This window comes from Gobius niger, assembly GCF_951799975.1.
Source record: "Gobius niger genome assembly, chromosome: 15".
In the NCBI taxonomy this organism is placed as follows: Eukaryota; Metazoa; Chordata; class Actinopteri; order Gobiiformes; family Gobiidae; genus Gobius; species Gobius niger.
The window spans coordinates 6,963,830-6,976,905 of NC_136866.1; the positions used below are offsets into that span (position 1 = coordinate 6,963,830).

Below are 13,076 nucleotides of genomic sequence, written 5' to 3' on the forward strand. Positions count from 1 at the left end.
CAGCATACAGCATATATATATATTTATTGTTTCACTGGACCAAAGCCAAACTGGGAGAAATATTATTCTTGTACAAATGTCACAAGGTTGCAGAATTAAATTTAGAACATAATTTTTAATTCAGTTTTTTGTATGCTAAGATCATATATGGGACTGATATTATGGTTTTTGATGCACAGCATGCTGCCTTCGGATTATAACGCTACCCGGAAGCTTGGTAGTGTAGGAATTTCCGGTTACGTCAGTGCGTCAGGACTCCATTAGAGCTGCAGCTGTTTTGAGAAACAACAACAAAAACGGGCTCTAACTGACAGTTCGTCCTGAGCCCGACAACCAAGCCTTCATCCTGGAAGCTAGACGTCTTTTTCCCACCCGGAGCTCCGTCGGCTGCTAACCACGGCCGCTCTCGGTGAGGAAACTCTGGCCTCCGCTTCCTCCTCCTCCGACTCGGACACCGGTGGAGCGTCACCGCCCCCGCGGAAGAAGCACCGAGCCTCGGCGGCGGAGGGAGCAGGAGAGCCCGGGGCTTCAGCAGTTGTAACAGGCCTAACTGGAGTTGTCTTAGGACTTGCTACACACTCTCAAGCCACCTCTGCCATCCACTTTAACCGAAGTATTGTCAACAACCTTAGCAGCAGTATGCAGGCAAACGGGGCAGGACAGGGACAAGAAACCGGAGATCTTTCCTGCCTAAATTCAGCACAAAATGGGGAGTCTTCATCGGCTGGCCACTCCAATGGGCTCCTCTCCAGCACGGACAACGGGAATAGTGGCGGTACCAGCAATGGGGCTTCCACTGGACCAGGCTCGGGGTCCATGGCAGGCTCCACGTCTTCAAATTCAGAACTTAAAAAGAAGAAACGCTTAACACAGGCGGAGGAGGATGTCATTCGATTAATAGGACAACATCTCCACGGATTAGGGCTCAAGTAAGTTTATTCACGGTGTCACTCGAGGAAACCTCCAACATTGTACACAATATTGGCAAGAAACATGGAATTTGCGATCGAAACACGGTTATTTAGAAGGAAAGTGCGAAAGAGCAGCTGATAAAACGCTGTTAGTATGCTTGACAGACACAAACATGGGGGATGGGGTAGTTTTAGCCTGTGAGCTCGGCTTTGGTAGAAAGAAGGGGTCCATCTTGCACAATAACACTTAGCCTGGGAGCTAACAGCACAAGTCTGCGCTATGGCGATTTGTCCAAATATTTTAAAAATAGGCTTTAAGAGAAATATAATTTATAATACTGTTTAATTTGTTTTACAGAAAGTATTTCTTTCTACTGCTGCCAGTGCTATGGTGTTACTTTTGAGATTTCGCCCTAATAAAAGCATTACATCATCTAATAGTTCAAAGAAAACCTGATTATAGTATAGAAACAAAAAATATACAATATATGCGCTTCATTTACAATGGTAGCCTTTAATCTACTGCAGTGTTAGAAAATAGCCTCTTGTAGCTATCACAAACATGCGTCAAAAATGTGCGGATTGACAGCTTTGGTTGCTCTCTTATTGTTTTTCTTAGTTTTTCATTTGGATGGCTCAATAAAAGCACGGTTTTTGCAGGATAAAGTGGGTGGATATGTCAGCCATAGTGTTATAATAAGAAGCATGGTTATGAAAACCGACCTGGTTAGTTCAAGGGTGCTCTCTATGCGCGTCTACAGCTGTCATTTGAATCCAGATATTTGTTATAGATACATTTCATAAGTCTGTACTGGCCATTACCTGACATTACAATCGCGTGTATATCAAAGAAAGCATGTCCTTAATATCGCTCCAATATTGTGTGTTACAGCAGAATGCATTGGTTTCATGGTGGCAGAGGAATGCGTCTTCTCCCAGCTGTTTTAGATTGAAATTCTGTATTTGAATCTAATTATAGCACAGTGGGCTTTTCAAGTAACATGCTCTCTTCTCCAAGGGGCCGTTGCTACTGCCTTAGAGCGAGGCATCCTTTGGTATCCTACTGAGAAAGTGTAGCTGCCATTACAAGACACATAACAGACAGCTTAACTGCGTTATGTTTACACAGTGTGGGTTGCGGGCTTTGTACCATTTTGCCTTGTATGAGACGAAGCCTCTGCATTTGAGCTGAGGAAAAGTGAGACAGTGCAGGATGAAAGGCAAACACAAAGGTGCTGCGCCACTCTAGTGATACACAAGTATGATGTCATAATGCAAGAGGTGTCAGCTTTTCCCCTAAGATTATTCAGCCGTTTATCCTGGACATTTGTGTGATGGCATCAAAAAGTGTGTGTAACACAGTGGTGCTGCTTGGACAGATGGTTAGATCATCCATGACAGGTCCATGGAAGCTGCATTGAAAACTCTGCTTATGATGTGCAATATAATTAATAAAAATAATAATACTATGTACAGGTAACATGTTCAGGGGCATTACTATTTGAGAATGGGCTAAAATTTGATCTGCCAATATACATTTCAGAACATTTGTCACAATGTTTGCAGAGCTGTGGGTCACCTGGTTTTGTACATTCTTGAACCCAAGAAGTATTATTTGTATTCAACGGAGAATGTCCTATCACTTTGTGGTTTGGCATTTGTGACCATTCAATTTGATCTAATTGTGATAACCACTGCCATTGGAAAACAACGATTAGTATGTCACATACCAATTTGTTTCATGAATATGGCTTTATTAATAAGGTTTACGCTGGCCCCTAATGCACTACAGCAAAGATGTAATTGTTACCAATATGTATCGTTATGCTGTACATGTATCTGTAAGTCTGTGTGCTTTTGTCTTTGCAGTCAGACAGTGGACCTGCTGATGCAGGAGTCAGGCTGCAGGCTCGAACACCCTTCAGCCTCCAAATTCCGCAATCATGTCATGGAGGGAGAGTGGGACAAGGTTAGTGCCCACTTTACATTGTTTTAGTGATACCACTGTGAACTTTGTACTGTTGAGTTTAAAACTATTGACATCTAATTAGGGCTTTTTGCACAAAGGTGAAATGTGAGAAATAGAACCACTCTTGAGTGAGTCGTTTTATCCTAAACCTTTATACAGACAAAACCTGCAGCTTGTTCAAGAAGGGGTTTACTTCTGTCACAGAAGTAAATCTGTTCATCTGTCACTGGTTTTCTTTAGAATGCCTGAATGATACAGACCAGAAAATGGGGCTGTGCAATATTTGGTGATAAAATATCCTCATTGCAAGAAGCCAAAATATATTGCAAAATCACTAAAGTCCATCTTACTGAGATCAACACATTTTTGCAAACTTAACCTAAAACTATGAATTCAGTTCAGTTATAGCTATCATTTAGTCATCATTTTCTTATTTAGTTCCATTTTAGCCTTGTTTTGGTGAATTTGCAGTCTTGTTTGACACAATGTTGTAGAAGTAGAATAAAATATGATAAAGACGACAACAATTTGACTTAGAGCAACAGCGTGAATGTATTTACAGATGTGCAGGTGCATTTTATTTTACTACGTCATACGTCTTAGAAATATTGGTACATCCATATTGTGCAGCCCTACCAGAAAGCCTGACTTCAGCTGGATGATGACAAGCTGAATGTTGTAAGTGGCTCTGCTCCCTTGAGGGAAAGATCTTTTTCTGTGCTGGCTTTGAAACCTGTGATCTTATGGAAAGTGCTTGCTAGCATGCAGAAGAAAAAGTGAATATCTATCACAAATATAATACAGCAGATGTTTACCAAAGCAGTTCCTTTCATCTGACTTACAATTGTATTGTTTAATCTCTATTACATCAACTCTTGTGGTATTATCATTGCTTCTAATCACAGTCGGTGCATTTGCTCTGTTTTTGGTTCTACGTGTCATGTACAGAAACTGCTGAGTTAATCATTCATGCCTCTTGTCTCTCCCCTCTATCACCCCCCTTTGTTTTGGTACAGGCTGAGAATGATCTCAATGAACTGAGAGCACTGATGCATTCTCCCAACGCTATTGTGGTGAGCTCCCTTTGGCCTAAACCTGAAACAAACTGTGTTGATCGAGAGGTCCTATCTAGGACAGTCTAGAATAGTTCTGGGAGCAGAGCTCCATCCCATTCAATATATAGTTGTTCTGGAAGTTTTCTCATCCTGAAAAATCAATCACTGGGAAGAAATTGGGCCCCTAATCCAAAAGATAATCGGCTAGCTTTAGAACAGGTGTCCTAACAGCCATATTGTAACTCCCATTTTTATAATACATTATATTTATAGCAGGATATATATTCTGTCTATTTACTATTTTGATAATAGTGACATGTTAAATTAGAAATGTTAACAATACTGTACATTCTTTTTTGTTCTCCTAAAACATTTTATATGGCCTTCTTTCATTCCCGGTCTGTATCTCTGTTTAGCGAATGAAGTTCCTGCTGCTGCAGCAGAAATACCTGGAGTATCTTGAAGATGGTAAAGTCCTTGAGGCTCTTCAGGTTCTCAGAGGAGAGCTGACACCGCTCAAATACAACACAGACCGCATCCACGTACTCAGCGGGTACTGTTACCGGCTGATTATCGCATCTATCTGGACTCTGTCTAGACTAACCCTTAGCACATTTGATGTCACCACTTGTATAGAAATATTTGCCAAAAGGTATTTGTTAGGTTGTTTAATATTAATGTCATATTTTTTCTTACAGGTATCTCATGTGCAGTCATGCTGAGGACCTGAGGGCAAAGGCTGAATGGGAAGGCAAAGGCACTGCCTCACGGTCTCGACTCCTGGACAAATTACAAAGTAAAAAGTTCATAGTTTTCATTTTTCACCTGTAGTTTAGCTTCCTTCCTCAGTATCAATGCTTGTAAATTGGTCTAATTTGACTGGTAAATAACTTAAGCCTCTTTGAAATTAACAAGCATCATTTCTGTTGTATCTGATTGCAGCTTATCTTCCACCATCTGTTATGCTGCCTCCTCGAAGGCTACAAACACTTCTGAGACAAGCAGTCGAGCTGCAGAGAGACCGCTGCCTCTATCACAACACCAAGCTGGACAATAGCCTTGACTCTGTGTCCCTCCTTCTAGATCATGTTTGCAGCAGGTTGGTATCAAACCAGTCCTTTTAAGAGAAAAGCACTATGATGTTATTTAGCCTCATTGTTTTTCATTTTTACAGGAAACAGTTCCCTTGTTACACTCAACAGATTCTTACAGAGCACTGCAATGAAGTATGGTTTTGCAAATTCTCAAATGATGGGACAAAGCTCGCAACTGGCTCTAAAGACACTACGGTCATAATTTGGCAAGTGGACCCGGTAAGTCTGTCAGTCTGTAAGAATGCTTTGGTTTATTGTTTTCTGATGTATGTTCACAATCGCATCTTTAGGTATATGTGGCTAAACAGTTTTTCTGAAGATGTGAGGCAAAGTGTCTAATGTGACAGTCCTTAAGACCAGGCTAAAAGCAGCTTTATTTAGCTGTGCATATGGCAGCTGGAATATTGTATTTATTTAATTTGATCTATTCATATATGGTTTAAAGTTACAAAGTATTATTTTAGTAGTTGTATTGTGTGTTTTAATTGTAAATGTATTTTTTAACATAGTGATTTTGATTGACTGAAGACTCCTTCACACATTCAACGTGGAACATTAATTTGACATGAAGAGTTGTCTGAGCGAGTTGTCTGTAGTTGCATTATGTCAGAGTATTACAGAGCACTTTTGAAAGTTTAAAATATTGCTTGTCTAGGAGAGTCACCAACTGAAGATACTGCGCACTCTAGAAGGACATGCGTATGGTGTGTCTTACTTAGCCTGGAGTCCTGATGACACGTACTTGATTGCCTGTGGGCCAGACGACTGCTCTGAGCTGTGGCTCTGGAATGTTCAGGTGTGTGACATTTACTCATGTTTAAATAGTCCTCTGTATATTATAGCTATAACGCGTCATTCACATCACAGCACAACAAACGAGCTGTCTTTCTGGAGCTTTGATAGATTCTGCTGGTGATGGGGATGTACTCGATGACCTCTCGTTCCTTTATGTTCCCTCCCCCACATTTACTTCACTTCTCTCTCTCCCTGACTCCCATCCCCCATCTTCACGGTGTTTTGTTATTGTGCTGCTTCTGCCAACCTGTCCGGTGACCAGACGGGGGAGCTACGGACCAAGATGTCCCAGTCCCATGAAGACAGTCTAACCAGCGTGGCCTGGAACCCTGACGGCAAACGTTTTGTCACTGGAGGGCAGAGGGGACAGTTCTATCAATGTGTAAGTGCAAGAAAAACACTAAATGTCACTAATGCAGAACCACAAACTCCAAAATAATTAGATTGTTCACCATTTGCTATAATTGTAATTTAGTTTAATGCATGTCTGGTCTACATGATGCAACCGCAGGACACAGTTCATTCTTTCTTACACTGAACCAAGATTTATTTGTTTTTCAGTGGCTACAATTATTTATGGGCTCTGTTTTACACGGCCTCTAACTAATGTTGTGTAGCTCAAAGCGTGGACTTGTTGTGACTTCCGAGGCTCGAGTCAGACTTGAGTCACTAATTGGATGAATGAGACTTGACTTTATTAAATTGACAAAGATTTGACTTGCACTTGAGCAGCACTGGATCAGGACTTGTCTTGGGCCCCGTGAAGAAGACTTTATGCCTCAGCTTCTCCAAAATGAATCTTACTTTGTAAACAATTTGTTTAATTCACATTCGCATCAATAAGTTCTCTGTGAGCTGTAGAGACATGTGAGCTGCATGAGATAATCAAACTTCAGTTATCCCCAATGCCGTTGTTTAGTTGGAGGGAAAACATCATACAAATTGATGGCATTTGCTAACTGTACAAAGACTAAAAGGACTTGAATTTCAAAGCATGGGACTTGAGACTTTTCTTTGACTTGTTTGTCAATGACTTTGACCTGGACTTAAAACAAGGACTTGTTCCCATCTCTGGACTAGCCCATAATAAAATGCATGAACTTCCAGATAATTATTTCTGCTTAGGGAATACATATTTATTTCTAAAAGCATGTATTAAAAACACGTAACTTTTTAGTTGCCAACATCACAAATTCTTCACCAGCTTCAGAGCCGTGGCATTAACACATGGCATATTTTGTCAGGACCTGGATGGGAACTTGTTGGACTCTTGGGAAGGAGTAAGAGTGCAGTGCCTGTGGTGTCTGGGAGACGGCAGGACCGTGCTGGCCTCAGACACTCACCAACGAATCCGAGGGTACAACTTTGAGGACCTTACAGACAGAAACATGTAAGTTACAACCACCACCACATGTTCCCTTCCCCAAATGAATGAAGCCAGTTTATACTCTCGTCTAGTGCATAAGCAGATTCACCTTATCTTTGCTCAGAAATTAATTGGACCCCCACGGGGGCCGCTAGAAAATTTTGGGGGGTTTGCCAGACCATTTAGGTTAACAAAGTATATACATTCCTTTGTCTGTTTAGAATTAAATAGGCTTATGTCCCCATTTCCCACAGTGTGACCCGGGCGGGGGTCACGAACCCCATTAACTGTTATAATGGGGATCGTGGCTCCAAACGGTTGATAACCACTGGTCTAAGCCTTGATAACTTGAAATCTATGGTAGTTGTTTGTCTACAAAATGCACGTAGTTCAAGGGCAAAGCACATTGTTTTTACATCATGCCCAATGAAGAATGTCACATTAATCATCATGTCTTATGTATGTGTCTTTACAGAGTGCAGGAGGACCACCCTATTATGTCTTTTACTGTTTCAAAGAACGGAAGATTAGCTTTGTTAAATGTAGCAACTCAGGTACTCTTAACATACAGTCTATATTACTAAACTTAAAATAAATTGATGTTACTGAATTTTATAATGTATCTCGCCTTAACCGTTATAGGGAGTGCACCTGTGGGACCTGCAAGACCGGGTGCTGGTGAGAAAATACCAAGGTGTAACCCAGGGCTTCTATACCATCCACTCCTGTTTTGGAGGACACAACGAAGACTTTATTGCCAGTGGCAGTGAAGGTACAGTGAGCAACCATGTGAATGCATTTCTAATTTCCAAGTTACTCCATCTTCCTTTTTTTATCATCTTTTATTAGATCACAAAGTGTACATCTGGCACAGACGTGGCGAACTACCCATTGCAGAGCTAACAGGCCACACACGCACCGTTAACTGTGTGAGCTGGAACCCGGCCATCCCAGGACTCATGGCATCAGCCTCAGACGACGGTACAGTCCGCATCTGGGGTCCTGCACCATTTCTGGAATCACAGGAAGCAGATGGACTCAACGGTAACTAGTAGTTTTACCACACTTCAAATCTTAAATGTGACTGAGTTGGGGGGCTCTGTTTTTGTTGCATTAATGATCATCTACATTGAACAATAAAACATAATGTTCCTAAATTATATAAAAGACAGTTTCTTTTAGCACAACAATTACATTTATTTGTTCTGTGACTGCCAGGTACCTTTCAATTGTCCTTCCCAGGTGTCCAAACTTGGGTCATTTACTAAGCATTTTGCCCATGTGCAAAATGAGTTGCACATACAAAAGAGGATCAATTTTCTGATAAATCATGCTAACAAAAAGCTACAGTATATGCTACATTCCAGCTTGCACTCAATATTTAGCGCCTGTCTTGATAAATGACTCCACTAAAGCCATGTTACTAATTTTCAGTATAAGTAACAGTTTTGCTGATATCTTTTAACGGCGCTTAGCCCAAATAAGACTTTCACTAACATGTTTAATTTGTCTAAAGTTTTAACTCCATGTGTCAACACCTGTTCCTCCTCAGAAAACTGCAGTAATATGGACAGTTGATGGTTACTAACGAAGCAGACGACATCTCTAACTTCAGATTCATGAATCCCCAGAATAGAAAGGAATCCCTGAGCAAGCAAAATGTACCACCAACCAAAAGCAAGCGAAGATTAAACAAAAGCAAACACGAGGAGATTCGCCAAAATGCTTTTCTCCAAGATGGCCGACATTAAACAGCCGAGGCGTTGTGTTCAGATGTTAATCCAGCCCTTATTCTGATCTGGAGGAATGGAAAACCAGTCGACGGTACTGGCAGCCGTCCTTCAAGCAGTCACTCTTCCCTCATCTTGTTGTATGGCCACAACCGACTGTCATCCTTGTGAAAATTCCTGAAAAAACTCACATCCACCTTGAACTTGGAGCACATTGAGCGATGCCTCCAGACAGACACTGCAGACCAGCCCTCCTTCGATTGGACTACACCTGTCTGCCTGTGTGTCTTGCACGTACCTGTATAATGTCTCCATTGACACGGGTGGGGTGTTTTGGGGGAGGGGGGAGTATGGCGCAAACGGGGTTACAGCGACTCTTCTATATGTGTATGTTTTACTATTCCCCTTTTTCTTGCTTATCTTCGCTCCTGATCTGTGGGAGGCATACTCCGTGAAAAGAAAAGAAAAACATAGACCGACCAACTGACGACCACAAAAAAGGCTATGCTAAATGTTGGGATCTTTTTTATACTACTCATAGCATTATTCTCATTTAAGAGGTGAATCTTGGCTCTAGTAGTGCCCATGGTCAACTTTAGTGTAAAGATTCCACTTTCTGTTTCTCACAATTAGGAACTTTTATTGAATTATTTAACTTCTTACAAAGACATCGCTGTGTTGTTACAATGGGCAGCCTGCAGTCCCTCTGTTGAGCTAGCTTCCGCACAACTCCATTACATCCGCCTAAGAGAAGGACAGAGTGACTGACCGTTCACATATCAACATTGAGAGGGTCTAAAGTTGGGGAGGTGGGTGTCCACTGTCAGAATACTTTGGCATCTCAACAAAATACTATATGATTGCAGATGTGAAAGTGCACAACACCGAACTTCAGCTTTCATTGCACACTGATGACTGCTGTCCCTCCTCTGTGTGTGAGTGAGCGTGTGTGAGTGTGAGTGAATGAGAGCAACATCATGAATGCATGTTGAGAGCAGGTTGGCGTGTGTTTCGTATGTATGTTTAGTTCACACCAGCAGAAGAGTTTAGCCCCACCCCCTTCCCTATGCCCCTAATCCCATAGTGAAATGAAAGAGGATTTTAAACTAATTCTAAGTTATCCAAAGCCCCATAGGGACCTGTGTCTGTGTAACAAAGAATACTTGAGAGCCATTTTGTAAAAAGATAAGTTTTTTTTTAAATCTGGGGCTTTAATTTTACATTAGACATTTTGTTTTCCTCACCACGTGGCATTCAAATGGCACTGAGTTATTGGCATGGCATCATAATTGTGGGTACACAAAATGGTAATTCCTTAAGAGCAATTTGAGTGAGGCATGTTTCAAAAAGCTGTGGAGTGTTGTGTTATTAGGGTCATTTCATATGATGATTTGAGGATTGTAATTTTTGAATAAGTAGTTAGTGCAGCCCTAGAGAGAAGAGCCAGAACCATACTCTGAACCTACCACGTTATGGGGAGTGTCGTTGCAATTCAAGAATACACACAGACTGCCTTTCTGTTCAAATAATTGAACACACACCATTGTTATGTATGACACCCCTCTGCACTTTGAGTGGTCATTCACTCTACACCTGCTGCAAAAGTCAACCATAAGTTTCACTGCCTAGCAGACCTATGGTTGCCTCTGGCCATTCTCATGGCTTAAAATCTTGTTTTGGCAAGACATAAAACCAGGCAGGTGATCTGTAAAGGAGCTGAGCCCTCACAATGCCTCTATGCACCCAAGGCAGTGGCCAACATTTCTATAGACTGTACATTCAACTCCTTGTACATGTCGGGCACAGTTGCCTGCAGCGGATGTGACTCTTGGAGCTTAGAGAAATTCAGCATTAACACCCCTTGCTGTCCAGCCACTTTACTCCGCGGTCAGTGAACCATTTAAAGCTTTCTTCCTCCCTATTTCAGGGTATGTCATAACTATTTGCTACAGACTGATCTACAGTAAAATGTTAAACAGTGCTTTTCTGTCTGTTTTTATTGAATTTTTGTTACTTAATTTTTTGTTGACATTATATCATTTTTGGTTGACCGCTATCCCTGTATAATCATATTAAAATATAACCAGACATCCGGGCTCTTTATTTTTCTTTTGAAACCCTGTTAACCTTTTTTTTTTTTCATTTTTTTTTTTCATTTTATTAAGTTATGTCTTATCCACCGCAATTAGTAACAAATAAATATGCACAGTGACACCCATGCCAAAAGGTGTTGAGTTGTGAAGAAATGTTATGTACAATCAGGTCTGAACTATCCACCCCTCGCCTTTAAGACTTTCCTTCATGTGAAGATGTACTTTCTGCATGTCTGTGTACCTGACTGAAATATGGGTCATTATTGATTGGCAGTTGCTACTTTTCAAATCTTCAAAGCCAAAGCATTGAGACATATAGTGCTTTTTCCTGTAGGCGACTTGTTACACTCTGCAAACATTTACTGTATCTCAACTCCCAGAAAGCTGAACGGACTCCACCTATGCCTGTTTCATGTCAAAAAAACTGGTTAATCATACACAAAAGTCAGACACGCTCTTTGGTTTGGCCCATGAGACATCTGCTGCTGTCTGTTGAGCTGTTCTTTTGTCTTTCTAATTAAATGTCTTCTGAGGTTGTGATGGTGGGTAGGGGTGGTGGTGTTTGGGAATAACAAGGGCTGACTGTAGCATCTCTAAGTTCCTGGGGCGAGGTGGGAGGGCCGGGGTCCTGTGTGGGGTTTGCGTTCACAATGTGTTAATTACAAGTGATTGTACTGTTTTGTATTGTGTAGGAAGTGTTATGTATGCATATTTTCAATAAATCATTCAGGGTTTTAACTATGGTCCATGGACATTTCGTAGAGCAGGAATATCATGGTTGGAGAACAATTTCCCCACTTCCCAGAACACACAAAAACTGAAAATGTCTAATAGCAATGAATTCTTTCATTACATGTTTGAAAGCAATGGGCCATTACAACTGGTAGAACCTTCAATGCCAAAATTAGGAATAACACAAGTTGCCAATAAAATAACATTATTTTAAGTAACCTGTGTTGTTTACTATTATATTTTTACTATGCAGAGTTTTACTCCAAAGCTGTTACATTTATCAACTGGGTCCATGCAAAATTATTGGACTGACACAGCAAGAAAGAACTGTCTTCAAATAAATGTTTCTTTTCCCATTCAGATTTGATATATAGCAATAGTGACATTTCCAAATAATAGAGGAGATTATTATGGTGTGTTGGACCCACATATCTTCAAAGATGCTAAACAAAATTGTATATACGGTAATCATCGTTGTGGGGTTTTAGTCCAGGTATATGGTGGGGTTGTTCAGTCAGACAAAAATGTAATGTTGATTTTATCACAATTAAAATCCCAGTTTACATGATGTGAAAGATGTTTGTTTACATGTTTTGTTTTGTCCAATCAGAAAGTCTACAGAGCCCCATGGTTTGATCCTACAGCATGACCAGTTGGAGATACAGCCACACAGCTTACCTTTATTTTTGTAGAGCCCCTTTAATCAGTAACATACCCTACTTGTTAAAGTATCAAATACAATATCTTGCAGAAATAGTTAATAATAATAATAATAATAATTCAATATAACCAGGGAAATGTTGAGGTGGTTCTTCTCAGTCCAATCTCTTGTCATCTGGCCTGAAAAACATGGAACACCAACATATACTTCTTGTGATATCGACATTAACTAACACGCTTTTTTTCTGCAGGAATGATGAAATACAATAATTCCACAAAAGATTGCCTGTGCCGCCATACATTTGTGGGAAACAATAGAAAAAGCTGTCTTCTGTCATGGTCCAAGCCTCTGTCGTGGGTTTGTTTTGCTCTGCCTGAAAGGCGTGGTTCCGTGTTTGACGTATGGTTTGACGTCATGACGCACCGCCGACTCCTCCGCTCCCTTCCACTCGCTTATGAATCTGCAGACCGGAGCAGCTGCCGATTTAGGACCGCAAATTCACCACCCTGATATTTTAAGACAGCGCCACCTGTTGTGTTTGAAAGATAAAGTAAAGGCTGCATCAAAGGCCGATATCATGCAGAAAGTCGCATCAGTTTTTATTTCGATTTTTCCTTTTAGCAATAAATAAAAAGATAAATACAAAAATAAATACAATTGATTAAAAATA

The 13,076-nt window shown here is 40.8% G+C and overlaps 1 protein-coding gene across 1 annotated transcript; it reads left to right on the forward strand.

Moving 5' to 3' along the window:
• The first annotated feature begins 214 nt into the window (after positions 1-214).
• On the forward strand, positions 215-12,242 carry LOC306974491 (WD repeat-containing protein 26). The gene is made up of 14 exons (XM_079571739.1): positions 215-929; positions 2,781-2,880; positions 3,897-3,953; positions 4,352-4,488; positions 4,634-4,731; positions 4,878-5,034; positions 5,110-5,248; positions 5,685-5,825; positions 6,087-6,206; positions 7,069-7,214; positions 7,666-7,744; positions 7,833-7,962; positions 8,040-8,234; positions 8,743-12,242. The coding sequence occupies exons 1-14, from the start codon at positions 640-642 to the stop codon at positions 8,766-8,768; spliced, it is 1,815 nt and encodes a 604-aa protein (XP_079427865.1). The 5' UTR covers positions 215-639; the 3' UTR covers positions 8,769-12,242.
• Positions 12,243-13,076: the final 834 nt, after the last annotated feature.

Excerpts from the sequence above, each read along its gene's own strand:
- LOC306974491 (XM_079571739.1), top strand. The coding sequence starts at position 640 with ATGCAGGCAAACGGGGCAGGACAGGGACAAGAAACCGGAGATCTTTCC. Across the intron at positions 2,881-3,896 it reads TGGAGGGAGAGTGGGACAAG|GCTGAGAATGATCTCAATGA; the intron begins GTTAGTGCCCAC and ends GTTTTGGTACAG. Across the intron at positions 7,215-7,665 it reads GACCTTACAGACAGAAACAT|AGTGCAGGAGGACCACCCTA; the intron begins GTAAGTTACAAC and ends GTGTCTTTACAG.